At 42.5% G+C, this 20077-nt stretch overlaps 1 protein-coding gene across 6 annotated transcripts in view; it reads left to right on the plus strand.

Annotated features, from left to right (window-relative positions):
• ATP8A2 (ATPase phospholipid transporting 8A2) overlaps positions 1-20077 on the plus strand; it is a 314444-nt gene that overhangs the window by 287541 nt on the left and 6826 nt on the right. For all 6 annotated transcript variants that reach the window (XM_085062609.1, XM_085062619.1, XM_085062628.1 and 3 more), the window contains one exon: positions 13104-13195. In XM_085062609.1, coding sequence (XP_084918735.1) covers positions 13104-13195 — 92 coding nt within the window. The remainder of the gene's footprint in view (positions 1-13103; positions 13196-20077) is intronic.

Below are 20077 nucleotides of genomic sequence, written 5' to 3' on the forward strand. Positions count from 1 at the left end.
GTGCTTGTGTTGTGGCCTCCCAACTGCTCTTCAGAGTTGTTCTGTCTTTTATCTCTTTTGTTTGTCTCATGGCTCTTTCACACCTGCTAGAAATTCTGTGCTTGTCCAAAGGGAAGAGTGAGGGTGGGAAAGAAACAGAGTGGGAACTTTCTGCAGTTAGTTTCTCTGGTTCATGTCCTTTATTTTTTAAAAATTTCCTTGAAGCTGGTGGAAGCATGTGCTAAGGTGCATGCTCTGCTCTCCCTTCCTGCCCACAGCCCCACTGCTCTTGGGATATTTCTGGCAAAGTGACACTATGCAGGAAGGGAAAGTAACGGGACTCCTCTCATTTCTAGTGGAAAGTAGAGAGCTGTGTAAAAATGCATGGGTCTGTCTGTCACCTCAGTCCTTGGTTGGATGTGTTCCTGAAAACATGCCCATTTGATGTTGGTTTGTTCAGGCAGCTGTGGAAGATAATCTGGCTGTCATCAGGGTCTATTTTCCTGGCCTGCATAGTGGACACTGTTTTTGTTCAATGTTTTTCACAAACAAATAACAAAAAACTCACACCCAATTATAGATAAGAGAAGGATTTAGGGAGATAATTGCTTTTTTAATTTCCTAGACCTTAGACAAAAAATGAAGTGCAAGATCTGAATGTTCAAAACTAACAAAAAGTAGTTTGCAAAGCCCAGAAAGTGGTGACTGTATCTAGACTTGCACAACAGGATGCCAAGAGTTTGCTGTGACTCAGCTGAATTGCTGTAAAATGTGGGCAGATATCACCTGGGTCCTTGCTGAACTTGGGGAAGGAGTTCTGGAAGAGCTGTATGTGCCACTTGATACCTATATATGCATATCGTGTCTTAGAGGATCTTCACCCTGACAGCTGTTCTTGCTAGACACATTTTTCTGGGTTAATAAAAAATGTCTTCACTAGTGCTCGTTATATCTTTCTGAATCTTAGCCCCTTTGAACAGTTTCTAAATTTGAATTTTCTTGTATTGATCTAAAAAAGCAGGTGCACATTTTTGCCATACCAATGGCTGGGAATGAACAGCAAGGCAAGTGGCAGATGAGGGACTGTTTGGTCTGTGCAGGGCAGAGTGTCAGCACCCTGGTCACTACAGCTGGGTCCCAGAAACCTTGCAAATAGCATTAGGGTGATGCTTGGAGTTTAGAGCGAGTGTATAGTCTTGAGCTGTAACAGGTCATGCTCTTACTCCTTTGTATGTCTCATCTGTACAGCTAAAGACTTACTTTTCATAGAAGCTGGGATGATCACAAAGTCAGATGATTCCAGGAGCAGGGAATTCCTCAGGGGAAACAGGTAGCTGAAAAACTGGCAACTCCAGAAACAGCTTGAGCAGCGGCAGAGTGAGCATGCAGTGAGGGGCTGTGATGGATCCTATTCCATGCCTGTGGAAGATGAGTATCCACACTTGCCCTCCCCAGCCTGGGCACCTGGCACTGCTGGACTGGACTGCAGCCCAGCTGCGACATGAGAATGCCTTAGGAAGGGAGAGGGGCTCCCTGGCACTCTCATGTAACAAAAGGCAGGATTTAACACTAAATTTTCCTTAATTTGGAGAGGTGAGAGGGGCAGCTCATGTGCCAAAGCAAACATGGACATGAGGAGGCACCTGCCCAGCAGATTTAATCATGTTGACATGCAAGATTTACACAAAGAAAACAAACAAGGTTTGTGTTCAAAAGTGGCATTGAGTTCAGCTGCAGAGATTTTTGTGTCTTTAAATAAGTTTACAACTTAAATCTTGGCTCATAAAGGGCGGAACCTTGAAGTCCTCATTCACTTTTCACTCCATCTGTCCTCTCATTGAAGGCAGCAGGAGTTCAGGTGGAGTAAAGCCTGATTAGGCACCAAAGCAAACTTTACTTTGGAAACCCATGGCACTTTATTGCTCCATTGGCCAACTAATGGAGAGTGAGCAGAGCTGTGCAGCACCCTCTTTGCGACAGTAGATTTCCTGTTTCAGAGGATTTCTGTCTTGGAATTGCCAGAGAGCTCCCTTTGAAAGTGGCTTTTTGGTTGGTTTTCTGTCCTGTTCTTAATTGGTTGGTGGGTAGGATTAGATTATTTGATACTGAAGGACAATGTGGCTTTCATAATTTACATAGTTTACAAGGAGCTGAAGGACCTGTCTGGGTTGTTGCAGGATAGTGCCTGCATCACAGAAGTATTGGGAAGAATTTCTTCAAATGAGTCCCAAATCTGTGAGGCAGTCTTGAACAAAGGTGAAGGGAAGTGAGTACAGACCTAGCAAGGTTAGCTGTCGTGTGTGTTTGCACAGCATTTTTCAGTATGGCCCTTTATGCTTGCTGCTCTCAGACAGCCACTGGTGATGGCTGAGGTGCCTCATTCATCTCCATTTCATTAAACAAATAGGGTTTTTTTCAGTGCACCTAGAACAGCAGCTCCCACAGTCTCTCCATTGTCTGCCTCCAGCAAGGAGACATGCTGGTGTAGGTTCTCTTTCATTTTAGTGCTTCTCACCAAATCTAGCCCTGTTGCTTCAGTGGAACATGTTATTTCTCTTAGTCTTGGTTTCATTTGGTGTGTGAGGGCAGGTGCTTATCTCATTTCAATAGCTGCATGACCTGGTGGGTAATTGGTGAGCTGACATAGGCACCCATAGATGTCCCTGGGGAGGAGCAAGAGGGGAATGCTCAGAAACCCATGTCAGGCTTGCGCACAGAGTCGAGAGTGGCAGAGGCTCAGCTTCGCCCTGGCAGAAGCAGAAATAGTAAAGCAGACTTGACTTTTAAGAAATACATGAATGAGATGAGGACCTGGCCTTCTGGTTTCTGCGGAAGAGGCAAGTTTATTCATTAAGATCAAGAGGAATGAAGCTTGGGCTCATTGTATTTCCGAGTACTCTGTATTGATGCACTCCAAGTTACATCTACTGGAGTAGGGAGACCATGCCAGTAAGGCCCCTTGACATCAGCAGGTACAGTGAATCTTGCTTGAATCCAACTCGGTCTTGTACTTTCAGCTGGTTAAACAGCACTGAATGTTTGGAGCCAAATTCTTGTTTCATGAATGTGTTGACTTCGATGTATTTACTCAGGATACGCATGACTGGGATCAGAATCCAGCCCATCCAGTGCAACTGAGCGTAAAATGAGGTTGAAGAGGGGAGAGGTGTATTTTAGGTTTTGAGGTCTCAGCATCCTTTTTATCAATTTTTCCAGATGTTCTTCACACCATTTCTGGGAAGGAAAGGTGAGGTTTCTCCACCAGCATACACAAGAAAGTGACTGGCATATTTATGATTTTTCCTTGCAGCTTTTCTAGTAAAAAGATATTAGACTCCTTTTACAAGCAAAAAGCACATAAAATTATATCAGTGTGGGTGTTTTTTTTCAATTCTTTGATTCCATATGGTAAACATTCATGTGTGGAAGGTGGAAAATGCATAATTTTATTCTACACTTGTCCTTTTCTCTCTCCCTCCTGTCCCATATCAGTGAGGAATCATCACATTATTTCCTCATTTTAATATGTACCATTTGTTTCTGACATTTCTAACCTCTGTGTGTGAGGCACTTGAAATTACTATGTTTGGTTCCACTTTGGAGAGGCTATGGGGCAGAGCCAGGAAAGGGCAGAGGACAGAGAGGGCTTCAGAACCTGGCCAGAGGGCTGAAGGGGGAGTTACCATGTTCCCACTGGGCACTGGGGATCCAAGTGCCTAGTTGCTAGTGCAAACCAGTTAGAGTTGACATGCCCCCTCTCCAGTGCAATTTATTATTTCCCATCCTGGTTGTACCTATCACGTAACCTTGAAGGAGATCCATTGCACAAATAGGTTTAAAACCTGGTGACCTGGAGAAGGATTTAGAGCTGTGATCAAATCTGCTATCAAAGTCAAAGTTGATGGTGGTACAATATCAGAACAAAGTCCAAAATGAAGTTGTAAATTGAAAAGAAAGATTAGGAAAAAAGGAACATTACAAGATGAGACTTAAAACTGATTAAGGGGCCAATCCCTCTGATGCCTAATCCTGAGTTACAGGGTTTGGCGCTGAGGATCTCCACAGGGGAGGGAGGAAGAAATCTTCCCTCCAGGCTGCACAGCAGGAGAACTGATCCATGACAACTGTTCCAGCCTAATGGCTTCAGCAGTCTGCCTGGACCCTGACTCCTCTGCTGGCTAACCCAGTCTCAGAAGAGAGGCAGGACAGTCTGCATTCTCCTCTCTGATTTGTGGTAAAGAATAAAGAGCCAAGTTAAGCGTAGCAAGAACAAGAAAACACAAGTTGTATTAGGTATTAAACAGTTAGTGGACAATTACAAAATACTTAAAAGCTTAAAGAAAAGCAATTTGGGGGTTTTTTTTCAGTTCAGCCAAATGTCCTGAGGTATGTTTTAAATTGTGTTCATGACACTTTCAAGGTTCATCAGTTTTTGTTGTTGCACTGTGCTGTTCTTTCACTTTACTTTTCTGTAAAGAAAAGCATGAAAAAAGATGATAGGAGTTTAGAGTTTTTGAAGACAGACGTAATCTTAACTTCAGTAAGAGCATGTAAGTGAAATTCTATTAAACCAGAAAGTTTGGATTTAAAAAATACAATCCACACACAAAAATCCCAAAGCAAAAAAAATCTATAGAGACCAAGCATCGAAAACTTCTGTTTCCAAGGTGACTACTTCTGAAAAAATGAGTGAGTAAGAAAAGAATGTTATAATTGCAACTGTATTGCCACCTTATCTGTAAAGGATATGACCAAGCACCCAGTAGAGTAAGTGCAAAGTGAGGCACTTAGGGACAAGAAGTCAACAGCACTGATACCAAAAGGAGGTTTGCTGAAAAGCAGCAAACCACACTTAGCCTTTTCTGCTTCTCAAACATTTAAATTGGGTCAATTCCCATGTGTTAGGCTGATGGCAAAACTGGGCAGCTTCAAGTTCTCTGTTAATTGACTTTAGGACATCTGACAATGATGGCTGCCCCCCACCCCCCCAAAGAAATGTATATACGTGTGCTTAGTGTTTGCAGTGCTTGAAAATAGAAGGTACTGTAAGCAAAGAGAGATCTCAATTGTTTTCTTAGTATTGTTGCATTTCAGAGAGGCATGTGGTGTTTAGTGTCTGATATTTTTAGGTTGTATCTTTAAAGGGTGCTTGGTCTTCTTATGGTGGGCTCACCCTGGCTGGACACTAGGTGCCCATCAAACCTGCTCTGTTATTCCATCTTGGGGCTGGCTGGCATTGGCTCTGTAGGACATGGAGGAAACTTCTGGCAGCTTCTCACAGAAGCCACCTCTTTAGCCTGCCACTGCCAAAAGCTTGGTACACAAACCCAGTGTCCTTCTGTGCTAAGTAGTAGTCTTTTAAAGAAGTTTAGGAGTAAAAGTCTCAAAAATGAAGGCCAGAATGGATTGTCCAAGTGATTTTAGGAATCAAAGGAGGATCTGACTTTTCTGCCTTAGGACAAATTGCTAATGACAAAAGCAAATGTATATGATCCCTGCTTGTCACAAAAAGGAAAAGCTTTGTCCAGCTTTTAGCCATACAACATCAAGGACCAGCTCAAAGAGGAATTTATGGGTTTAGAGTGGAGAATTTGGCCCCTCAACTCTCTATATGATCTGGGTGCTGCAAATGGGGGCTGCCTGAAGCTCGCAACATGCCTTGGCCTCTGTCAGCCCCTCAGGGTGGTTCTGCCACAGGTATAAGGTGATGTGGCAACAAGGGTGGACCTGTGTGCACCTGCCCCAGGGCCTGCTGCTGCATGCTGGCTTCAGGTCCTTCCTGCAGACCTCTGGGATGCAGCAGAGAGCTGCTGTTTGGCTGAAGAAGCTGGTACCAAGCCCAATCACAAGATGTAACAGCAGTGTTTCTCCAGGGCTTTGGTGAGGACCTGCATCCATGGTTTTCTGTTGATGTGGCTGCAAGGCTGGCTTCAGAGTTTCCCAAGGCACTCATTACCAGTTTTGGTCATGAGGGCCCATCTGTGCCCCAGCTCCTCAGCTGGATCAGCTCCACTGTTGGTGAATCCAGGTGATGTGTAAGCTGAAGGAAGTGTGATGGTGTGGGCAGCACTGTCAGGTTCTCCCTCTGACTGGTGAGGGCAGGAGCTGCTTTAGCAATCAGTCACCACAAAAACATCCGTGGAGCTTCTGCTGAAGGTGTGGGAGTCTCTCTTAACCTTTTCCCATCCAGGCAAGATAAACAACTTGCAGCTGAGCTCAGTACCCCGTGTTCTCATGGGCTGGAGAGCTGGCTGCTCTCAGTGTGCTCCAAGTCGTCCTTGCAGGGCACACATCAACACACATCAACAGGTACAGTTGATGCTTATCAGATGACCATTTGGCTGGATAATGTCAGATACAATTTATAAATAGGGAAGGTTACTCTGTGGCTTTCACATATGCTTTGGAAGTACCTGGAGGAGAGCTTGTTCTGCTAAAGAAGGCCTGGAAGTGCCACACCATGGCAGGGCACAAGAGCTCAGCTTCTCTGGAAAGCTGTCTGTTGCTGAGCCCTCAGCAAGGACTTGGTACTTCCTAAATCCTGGCTGTCTGCTGCAGGTGTCACCTCTGACAGGTAACTTTTGGCATCTCCCAGCCCACAAGTGACACAGGCAGCACTTCCATCTTCATTTCCCTGTGGTTTTGGCTGGTGACCCTTTGGTCTCCTAGCAGTGGGTTTTTGTGAATGGTTTGCTGAGTATTTAGAGTAAAATAGGAGCATGGTTTGGGATGTCTATTTCAGCTGGATCCAGCGTGATTAAGGAGTAGTGTTTGTAGACGCTGACTCTGCAAAGAAAATGCTGATTTTTTTTGTTTTACTGTTTATATGCCTCAGACACTTCCTTGTGAAATGCTCCAGAGATTTCCTTTGATTACACTGCAGCTTCATTATCAGTAATGCCTGTTTGCCTTTTAAATTAAAAAGACCTCCTACTCTGACCTCAGAGTAAAACATTCCTGCAATTGAGTGCTAGATAACAAAAAATAACATCTCCTTTTTGTGGATTGAAAGAGAGAAGCCAGCAGAAGCTGTCTGTAGGAGGGTGAATCCTCTTTGTGATGTCTCTGAAGCCCAGAGGATGGAGATACATTTGCTTACTCAGCCAGTCAGGCCTTTCTTCCCACAGCCCTGGGATGTTCTGGGTGAGCACAGTTTTGCTGAACCCTCAGCATTAGTGTGACTTGCATTTGAAATTATTTACATGCTTAAATTTTGAATTCCTGGTCTGTAAAAATGTTGTTTTAATGTTCTCCTTATGCCAAGTCTGCGAGCCTACGTTAGTTATGTCTCTGCCCACTGTATATCTTCTAACAATTCCTGTATGTGAATTCAAGTAATGCACTTGAGTCTAAACTAAAAGAAAAAAAGTTGAACTGAGGCTGTTCTGGGGGAGTGCCCTCATCCAGCAGGGAGTATCTGAGGAAGAAAATAGGTCTCCTCTGGCCAATTACAAAGGTGTGGCCACAGCCTCTGCCTGGTGTACAGAACTTCCTCTTTGTCTGCCAGGACCACGATTGATGCTGTAAGCCTTTAAGCAGTGTTATGTTGCGGGAGAGGTGAGAGATGGAACTTGTGAATAAACCCTCAGGAATACCTGCTATGTCCTAGCAGCCAGAGAGGGATCTGCAAGTCCTCTTTGCCAGATCATACTTGGGGAAAAGCCATTGTGCTTGAGCCTCTGATTCTTCTTCAGAAGACATGTAAGGGAGTTTGAGAGCCAAGAGACTGAAATGAAAATCAACAGTCTGCTCGTAAAGGATTTGGTGATTAGGACTGATCAAAGCTGGAGAGGTCTGCTTCAGATCTCTGTTCTTGCTCTTTTTATTTTATGTTGATGAGATTTTCAGTGGCAGAAACATGTCAGCAAGAAACACCAAACTTTTGTGTAAGTTATTGTTTGAAATGTATGGAACAGATCAATTATTATGTTTTAATTCTAAAATTTCAAAAGGGAGAGAAGAGTATCCTCTTTTCCCCTCAACGTTTAATCCACAGCAAAAGGTGACTAGGACAGAAACTTCCTAGTCTTTTTACCTTGTGTTTAGCCACATGGGATGTTTTGCAAAAACTTCTCCTCCTCCCCTCCTTCATTCTCTCCCATCCCTGCTCTCACAGTGAGGTGCAGTGCATTGCAAGATGTTTCTTCCAACAGGACAGTAGTGCAGGCCAGCCAGGGTTTCTCAGGCTGTCTTTAGCAGCCTGTGGATGTGGCAGTGGAAGGAGAGACTGAATGAGGGTTTACCCTCTGCTTCTTTTGAAAATACATATGGCTAGGAGGGAGGCTGTGGAGTTAAGGACAGAACTTCAGCCTAAGCCTTGGAGGATTTTCTGGTTTAAACCAAGCTGCACGATGATTTACCTGCTGATGTCTGCTGCAGCAGCACTGTAGGGTAGAAGAACCAGTGATGCTGCACCTGCAGGTAGTATAGTGAGGGCTTCATAGGTGTTCAGATGATAGGGAAAACACCTGCAGCTTTCTTGTCCCCTGGGATTTGCCCAGATGAGACCGAGTATCCTGCACTGGAGAGCCAAGCTTCTGCCATGGTTTCTTGGCATGTTTTTGACACAGGGGTAGCAGCTGAGAAATATGCTCGTGTGCTTTAATTGTGTCATCTCTAGCAGCCCTGTAAGTAAGGCTTCAGTAGTACCTCAGTTCTTCCTTCTGGAAAGTGGAAAAGCAGAAGCAAACCAAATAATTTCATATGTCTGTATCTGACTAAATTCTTCATAACTTTCAATTATCTTCATAACTAACAATTCTTCAGAAGGACAGTGAGTTAAAACCAGTGGCAACTGAGTGTATTTGCCTATTTGATGTGCTTCTGCTCTGTATCTCCTCTAGCAAATCATAACAAAACACAGTCAGGAATTCAGCTCTTTTAAGAGAAGGAGGGCTCCTAATTTTTTTTTAATGTATTTTTTTAACTGGGCTATGTGTGTGTTTTCTAAGGGAAGATCCAATTTTAAGAGACACCTGCATCCACTTTAACCTTCCGGTCTTTGTGATCCCTGCTTTTGCCACCAGTCAATTAGTGGACTCAGGAGGACATTCTGGGTCAAACTATACCAAATACCACAAATCCTCATTAACGCTAATTAGTGCTCAGTAGATTAATTGGTGGTGAAGCTCATCTTTTTTTAATTACTTGAGCAAATGAGACAGCAGGACCTTGTGGTCAGCTTTGAATTATTCTGTTTGTTTTGATGCACCTCATTTGAATGTGTAAAGCCAGATGTTTGTTGCCTAGATTTAAGGGCTGTTTGCTTTTGTGAGGGATGAGAAGAAGAGAACACAAAAATAAAATGGAGGTCTCTGTTGACACCTTAGAGCAATTCAGATAGGAAGATGGAAGAGTAATTTTATTCATGGAATGGAAAGCATTGTTATGAAATAACATGTTGCCTTCAGTTTACCTTTTGATTTGTCATTCACTTAGTGAATTTGTGTGATGTTGCTAGCACAGACTTCCAGGCAGGCAGAAGTCATCTTGACCCTCTTATGAAGCCATCACAAAGGTATTCCTGGCCTAAGGTATTCTGCATTATTGATAACAACTAAATCTGATTTTAGCTGACTTGACTAATCATTTTTTTAATCCTTTTTTTTTCATAGAAACCCTCGGAATTGGGACCTTTTAATAGTTTTTGTTCTAATCAAGTATTTGTTTAGTTCAAAGTGTTTTGTCTGTGCCCTTTGTTCTTAGTATAATTACAGATAGATGGTGCCTCTCCTTTACCCCCACGGAGGTCACTGACTAACCAGTTAAAGCATATTTCACTGTGGCTTTCCATGTCACTGACTCCCATAAGAATGTCAAGGGTTGTGACTTCTTCCATTCTGACATGGTTTTTGAGTTCCTGAATATGAACACAACTGTCCAGTATTCAGAGTATGATCTCATGATCTCTTATCCTTTTGCCTCAATGCATATGGAGATGCCATCCTTAGACCTCATGGCAGTGCTTAGGCACTGGCTCAAAGTCACTGGAAAGCAGAATTATATCTGAAAATAATGGCTAATGCTTGGGATAGATTTACAAGCAATATTTCTGTGAGCAAGGCCTGACCTGTTGTCTGTGAGTCCAGTGCTGTCATTAGTTTTGCAACAAAAGTGTGAGGGAGACTGAGAAGTCTTCACTTTACCTGTTAGCAGCAGGCAGAAACCTTTTCTGAAAGCAGGGATTTGGTATTAGTGCAAACAATTTATAGTTAAGAAAGCCACTTCACTTTTCTTTCCTTTCAGGGGTTGTACTGGGAGAACTAATGTCTGTTAGTTAATCAAATACTCATCCAATTCAGAAGAATTGTGCTGTATTAACTTCTGTGTATTAAGAGCTTATTTTGTAGCACTGGGCTGGTCTTGACTTGCAGTCTATTTAGTCATCCCTCAGACCACAAATACTCTAATTCTACCATGAGTTTTTCTTTCTTTGCATAGATATAAGCCAATATAATTTCCCAAATGGCAAAATCAGATGTGAGTTCAGTTTTGAACGTCTTGATTATAATTAGCAATATCAAAGATAGTATACCTTTGCCATTCTTAGAGCTGCAGTGTCTTGCTCATGTTCACAGGTCCTTTGACAGCACATTTTCCTCCGCACATAGCATGAAGAAGCCTGAGGAGCTAAGCATTATTGGTCTGCACTTCATCTGTTGCTGCACAGTAGACAAGCAGATGAAGAACTTTTCCTCATGCCTTTTGCTGCTGTGGTTAATTCCATTCTCAGTGTAAGAATTTTGTGGCAAATATTGCTTATTTGTCCCTTAGGACAAATGCTTTTCATTGGTTTAAGATTAGTTTTTTTTAATGACCCTCCAATTCTCCTACTGAGATAGGAAAGACTCTTCCTGCATGTTCTTCACCTGCAGAAAGTGGAGAAGTATTTCTCTTCAGTCATTCCCAGGACAGCAGCAGGTTCAGACAGTGTTTCACTAAACTAGCAAGTTACCCAGCAGTTGTCTGCAGTCAGCAGGAGTTTGTACAATACATCATCACTAGTTTGCACATGCACTGATAATGGCAGGTTCTGCAGGCTGTCAACTTCATAAGCAAGTTGTTAAAGGTTAGAGAAGTCTTATGTCTTGCTTTGTGCCTTCCACTGCATCCCCCTAACCTGGTGATTCTTTGTAGTACATGCTTTCCATTGTGCTGCCTGCTTGGAGCAGGTAGAAACTTCTTTCTGTATGTACTTAGTTTTCTTACAGCCAGCAAGTGGTCTTGGGTTTTTTTAAGCAGTTGGATCCTCCAAGATTTTTAGAAGCTTTCATGCTGTAAACCTGGTTTTAATAGAAACCTGTGATCCCTTCTTCTTTGAACACATGCAGGTCTCATGAGCCATGAGTTGTTAGAGTTTGCTTGACAAACTCAGTTGGAATCAATACTTTTGCTTCCAAATTTATTATCAACTTCTGTTTTATGTTGAGGGAATACTACTGACTGCAGGCAGGGAAAGCAACCTGCCATAGCCATTGCAGGTGTGATTCTGTGGTGCCAAGAGAAGGAGGGGAAGAGACCAAGTGTCTGAAAATGCTGACAGTTTATAAAGATTTTAAGGAGGAGTCCATAGATTTTGAAGCTTCTACTTCAGATGTGTGAGCTTGGAGACCAGAGGTAAAAGAGAAGGATTGCACCCTGTCTTTTGTGGACACCTCTTTATGCACTGAACAGAGGACTGTTAGCCTGGCTATTACCCTAATGGACTATTAAGTGGAATATAAGCCTGCATGGCTGGATTACATATTACAGGCATCTCAGAGTTTCTTCAGTTACCCTCCTGATTGAAGTTAGCAAACTGCTTCAATGAGAAGGAGTTGTTTGTTTAAAACTGTTGTAAGCTTGTCGACAGCAGTGTCTGTGCTTGCTGGGATTTCTATTTCATACACCAAATGCATGTGAATTTGTAATCTAATCCAAGAAAGATATCAGCATTGGCATTCAGGTGTGTATCCATGTTTGCAGCATAACCAGTGGAATTGCTGCTTGTGAATAGATGTGAAAGGAAAAGCAGACTGTGAAAATGGAGGCACAGTGTAAGTGTGATGCAAATGGGATAAAGATGCTGCAAGGAGCTGTACCAGCAAACAGATCCCTTCTATGCACTAGCTCCATCTCAGTGTTAGGAATAAGAGTGAGATGGAAAAACAGACCAATCGTGGAGAACTTTGAACTAAGGTGGACTATAATACCTTTCTGAAAATAATCTGCTATTTAAGTTACTTGAGGCTCCAGTGCAATGAGATTTGAAGGCAAACATTATTTTAAAACCCCATTGAACTTAGTGGGACTCATATACATAATTAACTGCTTTGAAAGGTCGGGATCTTACTCATCATTTTTTAACTCTGGGCATAAAGTTCTTGATGAAATGAGTGTTGTATTTTTAATAAAAATCAAAGTGGAGAGTGCCAGAGTGCCTCTAATAATTTTGTACATATGTTAAACCTGTTGTAAATGTACTGTGTTTTTCACCTTAAGTTTGTGTTTTCACTTTTTGTAAGTTCAGCAATAATTTTTTCAGGCCTCTGACAGGTACTGTGTAAACCAAAGGGGTTTATAATAAAAGAAACTGGATAGAAAGGTTTCTTTCCATATAGGAGGTTAAAATGAGAGCGTTCTTTAGAAGGCAGAATTAACTGTGGGTCCTACCTTTGGTTGCTTCAGGCCGTTTTGCAGGTGTGATAGAAGCCTTATACATTTTGCTAAACTACAATGCTTTGCTCCTTCTCTCTAAGGCAGTTTGTGGATGCTATGATTCATGTACATAATACAAAAGAGAAATTTTCTCAATGTTCTATATCACTCGATGTCAGATGTCTGATATGGTTTGTAATAATTTAGAGGCATCAGGCATTCAGAAATAGCAATGATAATTGGTAATATTAGGGATGAATTAACCAAAAGTAGACTCATACAAAATGTCCTTAGAAAGGAGGAGTTTCCAGTATTAGAGTGTTCTCTTGATAATGTGCAGTTTAAAGAAAGAAAATTCTTTTTCATGCTACGATCACCTTTAATACTGACAAAGTCAAAGCTGCCAAGTACTTTAAATACAGCTGACTTTTACCTTGAAATTATCTGGTTACTCACTGGTGTGTTTTCTCTCTTTCTCTCTCCCTTAGCGTGAACGAACGTGATCATTTGTTAAAAAGGCTCGGCAGGAAAACTCCTCCGAGCCTTTTCCGTGCTCATTCTGTCCAGCAAAGTGTATCACGTAAGTAGCAGCTCACATCCCTGTGTGTTTCACAGCGTCAGCCCCACATGAGGGAAGCGAAGGGTGATTATTTTTTAATTAAATTGCAGGTAGAGATAATCTAGTGCAGAGGCTGAGCTGCCAAGCAAGACACGTACATTTGGAAGTGGAATTAGTGTATCTGGCCCTGGGCAAAGGGAGCTCAAATGTGGTTAATTCCCTAGGATCCAATCAACAGGCCCAAATGATAAAATCCCAGTATGCAGGTTCTTTAAAGGTAGAATTCTGGTAGTCTTAAGAATAGTCTAAAAATCAAAAACTGTGCATAAAATAAACATTGTGATAGAGTCTAGCTTAAATAGAAATGGTTTCTTTATGAAATGTCATATTAGCTGTGGTAGGCTGAGAATACAGTGATGTTGGTTCTGTGTACTGCTGGTGAGGAAAGCCATGGTCTGCAGCACTGCCTCTCTCCTCTCCCTCTTTGTCTGCTGCTGGGAGAAGAGAAGCAAAGTCACAACTGGCTACTGTGCTGCTTTGAATAAATGGCATTTCTTGTTGATGTAGACATTATCCATTTATTCATCTTCCTGGAGGAGCAGGCCTTGTATCTGCTGGACCTGATGGGTTTCTGTCTGTGGTTTAAAGGCTTCCACAGCATTAAAAATCATCCCTAGTAGCTCTGTAGGCCAGATGCACTGAAGGACCATGCTGTCTTGAGGGACCAGGGAGTCCAGTCAGCCCCTTCTAGTGGGAGAACACAGTCTCTCTTGTGATTAAACTGGTGGTCAAAATATGCTCATTTACCAAAGAAAATAACCCCCTCCGTGTGCAGCATTGCTGCACACAGGGCAAGGGGCAGACACTCAGGATTTGAGTTTTGTATTGCCATTGCAGTAAGAAGTGACACCCCTGACTGCTTAAGAATCACAGAGAAGTCAAATCTCATTGCTGGCTGTGTCATCTTCTGTAGCAGAACTGTTATGGCTCAGATCATGGAGGCAGAACTGGGATAATACCTGAGGTATTCCTGTTTTCCATGGGAAATTTGACCAGAAGGGGTGGGACAGTGATGGATCTGATGGTGTTTGTCCTTGACAGAGCCATTGGAAGGCCATCACTGTCAAGGGATGTAGGGTCTTGAGCGACCAATCCCATTACATCTGGGAAGAGAGGCCAGTGAGCAGAGCAGCCCTGTGGACCATATGTTTCTGCCAGGATTTAATCCTTTGTATAAAGGAGACAGGGATGCTGATAGCAACATGGCTTTGGGCATGCAAACACACTCTTTGAGGAGATTCCAAAAGCAATGATTGGCAGAAGAAATCAATAAAATGCATAAATAAATTGCTGTCAAAATAGTCTGCTGTGGAGACTTACCACAGTCAGTGAAATCTGCAATGCAATGCAGAAAGGACATTCATCCGGGGGTAACTAGTCAGACTTAATATGTGCTTTTAGTCTCAAAGAACACATCATCAGGTTGTTAGTAGGTGAACAGCTAGTGGGAAAGAAAAATTATATGAAAATAAACCCTAATTTGGCTAACCAGCTTCCCTATAAATGGAAACGATTAAGTGCTAAATGAGTCAGTCTAGTCAGGAGAAGTTGCAATCAGCAGTCTGTTTTTCACATGAACGTAAATTTTGAATGTGAAGCTGTTAGGATTGAAAGATGCTTTTTGTGATGTATCCATGACTTCTGTCATCTCTTGTCAAATATTATTTTCCAGTGTTGTACAGCTGCTAAATATACAAGGCTATGTGAAATCCAGGGAACATATGTACTGTTTTCACAACCCTAAATTGTACAACTGTTTACTAAATTATAGAAGTCTTCAAAGCAAAGAGTTGATGAATAGGGCAGTAGCCTTGACATGCCAGGCTGGTATCTTAAATCACACTACAAGTACTCTGTTTGAAGTTGTGAACTGTTCGTATGTTTCCACCAGGTCCTAAATTCCCAGGCTGTGAAGACCAAAAGTGTTTTTTGTGACTTCAACTCAGAATCTGTTGCTTGCATATAAAGCAGAAAAATGGTTTGTTTAGAGCTGACCAAGGCTTAAGCGAATAAATTGCCTTGGTCCTAACAAGGAATGAAAAAAGGATTAAATTTCCTAGCACAGATTTTAAAGATGCAGTACTGGGTTGGAAATTACTTTATTTTTGACAGCAACCATTTCCAAGTGTATCAGGAGGAAGCAATGCCTAAACAGCTTTGTTTCCAGTCCCATGGAAAGGAGAAAAATCTCACGGGGAGTTTCTGGGCTACTACTTGTGGTCTGTGGCGGGAGGAAAGAGCTGACTGAGTTGAGGCTGCCCAGCCCTGTACAGGAGGCAGAAGCTCACTCTGTGTGTTTCCTTAGCTCTCTGTTGGTGAGCCAGCCCCTCTCCAAAAGCATTAGCACAGCACAAGACCTTGAGGCATGATGTGTGGCTGGGATGCTCCCACAGAGCACCAGGTTCTTGTGGATCCAGTCCCCAAAGTGGGCAACAGAGCCATGCAGCCTGTGCCATGTCAGTGCCATGCAGGAGTGCCAGCCAGGATTAGTCTCCTAAACACCTCCTCCCATTAGAGAAACTGGCTCAGAGTGGCTGCCTTGGAGAGTAGACCCTGTCCATTTGGAAGGATATGTCCTTAAAGTAAAACCTTCATGGCCGTTTTTCTTGCTCTTTATTTTTGTGTTCCTGGATGTAGAGCTGTCAGAAGCATGAAAGAAATCCATCTACTGGCTGTACTGTCAAAGATCATGTTGTTCCTTTCTACCAGTATAACTTCTGGGAAGTTTATGAAAACTTAAAAAAAAATTTTAAAAGTGTGAAGCTCCTGTGTGGATGGCATTGTCAGGAGACTTTAGTGGAAGAGTTGTACATGGTTGTCAAGCCCAGGTGCTAACATAAAAGCATCTCAGGGCAATGTTGTACACAGTGGTGACAACGCTGTCCCCCAGGCTTGGTGTAGCTCTTGCTGAAGGTGCCTGGTGAAATCGGTCATTCTCCCTTGCCATCTGCTTTCTGAAACCTCTTAAGAATGAGCAGGAAATGCTACCAGGCTCCTCTCAGATGTGTCTTTGGACCCTTCCCTTTAACTTGATGTGGAGCTCACGCTGGAGGGAAGGAGCAGTAATAATTTCCAAAATTTCTCCCTCACAGGATTTATTTGCAGTGACGTTTTCTCCAGGTCTCCATCCAAGTTCGTGTCTTTTTTTGCTGTGACTTTGTGAAAGTAGCACCTCCTTTGGACAAACTCTGTCAATATAAAGATGGCTCATGACCTCCCCTTTCCTTCTGCATGACTGACCTGTATCACCTGAGCCCCCAGAGGATGGGGAGGGTACCTTCCATCTATAAGGAGATTCCCACAGCATCCCCTAGTGCAGTTTCCCTCCTGTAATGCCTCTGCTGATGTTGTAATTTGTCTCAATATGCTCTTTAAAAACAGAGCTGAGTCCTGCTCCCATTAAGTACAACTTTGGCAGAACTCCACCTGAAATGCCAATAGCCATGCCTGAGTGAGGATTACTGCACTTGGCCCAGGCTTCCTATGCTAGCAAAAAAATCCCTCTTCCTATTACAGAATATGGTGATTTCATAGAGTAAATCTGAATGCAGAGCATATGGTTTGCACTTTATTAATCAATGGAGAAAAAGCACCTGTCATCTGAGGTTCGTTTCACAGTATGGGGGCTGACAAATAATAAATAATAATAATGTGTTCATGCTGAGGGCTCTAATCCCACCATTTATTTTCCACCAGCAGACACCTTCTTCCTTTCACTTTTCTGCTGGTGCATTTTTATTTGAAAAACAACAGGGTAGCTACTTGAGATGCTTTTTACACTCTCTTTCCTCTTACCTTGCATGTGTTTGAAATATAATATACATTCTGTATTTTTTCCAAGCTACGTGTTTGTTGACTGTAAAGTGGAGTTGCAATCTTTTAAAGTCAACTTAAGAAAAAGAAATAGGATTAATTAGATTATTAGATTTAGAATTTGGTGCTGTGGCATCTGACTCAATTTTCTACATACAAATACGAGTAAGTTGGTATCTGGGACAAAAGACGTGGGACCATTTGTCAGGAATTCCTGTTGGGTCCTTAAAAAAACACAGGCATAGTTTATCAGAAGAGAAATTAATTAGTTCTGAAAGCATTAGTCAAACTGTTTAAGATTTTAGGCAGCTATTCCTTTCGCAGGTTAAATAGAAGATGGTTGCTGGAAAAGTCAAAGCTGAGTTGGCATTCACTGTTTAACTGGTAAATGTGAACTGTGACATCACAGCAAATCTCCTTAAAAACTGTGCAGAATCAAATGTTTGGCCTGAGATAGAATTTGGCTGGTCAAGTGATACCCCACTGTTGATTTTCATTATGTCAGAGAGAGTTTTGCTGTCTAAGAAGCTACAAACAGATTTAAAAAAAATTTTAAAAAAGTCCCTCACATCTTCTCATCTCCCCAACCCCCTAAAAGTTTTAGTGGATTTGAATCTGGGAATTTTTCTCCAAGGCAAACAAAACAATGCATCTTATGTTTTGGACTGTACTAAACCACAATACCACTTCAGTCTGAACTAGTGAAATGCTGCAGCAGGTGAGAGTTCTGATGAGTTGCCAGTGAGAATTGCCCTCTTGCTGTTTGGCCTAAACAAATCCCAGGACAGACAATTTGGGTGTATCAGAGGAGAGTGCAAGGAGTAGAAGGCCTCTAAAATAAATCTCTGAAGTGACTTAAACTGTAGACAGTCCTTCCGTGAGGAGGTCTTCTGGAATTAAAAGAGCTGTCTGGATGCTTCCTGGTGCTGGTCTTGGAAGCTGTTGGCCATGAGAGTGCCATTGAGCTTGCACAGGGTTGCTGTCTGTTTTCAAGGCACACCCATCGAGATGGTTGCTGTAGTCCAGCATTGCACAGACCAGAATAGCCATTGCAGTGAACAGAAAAAGAGTGTGTTAAATTAGAGACCTAATGGGAGACTAGATTCTGATCTACTAATAGAATATCAAAGCTCTAAGAAAACCCAACAGGATGCTTTTAAAATTCAGTAGATTGCCTGATAGTATCTGGTACTAGTGAAACCTTAGATTTGATAAGAACGTGAATCTCCTCTTAACAAATGAGCTCCCACTGACAGATATTGAGAAGTGCCCCTTTCCTCCTTTAACAGAAAGTCTCCAAGTACAAAGGTCCTTCCTTCTGCGAGGGTGAGTAGGTTGGAACCAGAAAGCCCCAAAGAAATGCACTCCTTCCTTGGGCTGCTTCAGGACAGCTGAACAATGAGGGCCTTGTTCCCAAAGCAGGCTCATAGGTGTGGTTTTAAAACTGGACTTGGGGGAAAAGTTCAAACTTCCGGAAAGTTCCGTAGTAACTGACAGATGGAAACTTTCATTGTTTTTTGGATGGGGTCTGGAAACAGTGGAAATGTAGAGCTGCCTGGGGAGTGGGGATGGGACTCAAGCATTCACAGCATTTTGATTCCAGACGGCACAGTCAGCTGCCTAAACAGCTTGAAGTTCAATTTTAATTGTAATGTGAATAGAAAAATGTAATATGAACTCATCTTCCTGTATAGAGATCTACAGGAAAAGTCTTAAATGAGCTGCCAAATGTTGAGCTTCAGCTGAGAAGCCTTGGGGTCACAGCCTTTCCCATGACATACATACAAAACCTTTGTTGCTGGTAGGTCAGGATGGATGAAGGATGTGAAGATGCAAGGACACCCCTGGTATTCGTAATCACAGATCATTTTAGCCTGAAATTCCTTGCTGCATTAAGGCATTTTCTACTGGTGTGAGGGTGGTGACCAGGTTTCTTCGACTGAATTTTGCATTGGCATTGTGGAGTGATTGGGCTGCCTTGCTGTCTGTAGCCCTGAGCTAGCACTGGGAATAAGCAGGTCGTGGGCAGATGATACCCAGGGCTGACTTGTGTGCTCAGTGCTGGATATGCAGTAGTTATGGCAGTTGAAGGCTCCACTGCGCTGGATGATCCTATGGATAAGTAAATACAGCAAAGCCATCTCGATGCAAATCAGGTAACGGGACATGGGCTTCAGTCTTCTAGGGCTTAAACTTGTGGTCTTTGACCAAGTTGACTTATCCGTGGAGAATTTAGCCAAAAAAGCTAACAGGATGCTGGCCCTTCACATGGAACAAACCCACTGGAGGTGTTTGTTTAAGTGTGAATCTACCCTTTTTTAAATGAAAGCCTGTTTTGTGCGTCTTACTTCCTTTGCAATGATCCAGTATGGACGTACCTTTTTCCAAAAGACTGTTTGCACTTCATGAATGTATTCTGTGAACCGTAGCTAGAGGCAGGAAAAATGAACCTGTGCCTCTGTAGTGGTATGTATATTGGCATGGAATTGCTCAGGGAAAATAAAATGGGATGCTGGGGTGATTGATTCCTGCTGTCCTGCAATCATTGAACAAGGGAGATGTGACTGGAGCAATGTGACTGTATTTCTGTTTGAGTCCCCTCCACTTACTGGCAAAGATTTCCTGTTGTGCTTGTGACTCAAGGCATCAAAAAATCTCCTGTCCTTTGGTATTGTTTTCCCTTTGGAATTTTCTGTGGGGTCACATCTGCAAATCTGTCTGCTGTTTCACTGTGTTCGCCCATTAGCTTTTGTGACTGTTTCACCAGCATTGTGGTGTTTTGCAGATGCTATCAGAAATGTCACTTGCCTTGTCCACACTACTTTAAAAGAAATCAGGCACGTGGCTATTTTCATCTGAGTGGTTTCTGGAGAGACCAAATCATTGTGCTAGCTAGCAGGATTGACAAAATAGAAACCTCCAGAATGTATTTTGTTTGCTCTTTGCAAAATATGGGTGACTGGCCAAGAGAATGGAGAGGTGTCATTTGTTTGGAAACTTGTTTAAAAAAAAAAGTCCTGAGGGGAGTTA

This window comes from Lichenostomus cassidix, chromosome 1 (assembly GCF_008360975.1).
Source record: "Lichenostomus cassidix isolate B80296 chromosome 1, HeHo_3.0, whole genome shotgun sequence".
NCBI classification, from domain to species: Eukaryota; Metazoa; Chordata; class Aves; order Passeriformes; family Meliphagidae; genus Lichenostomus; species Lichenostomus cassidix.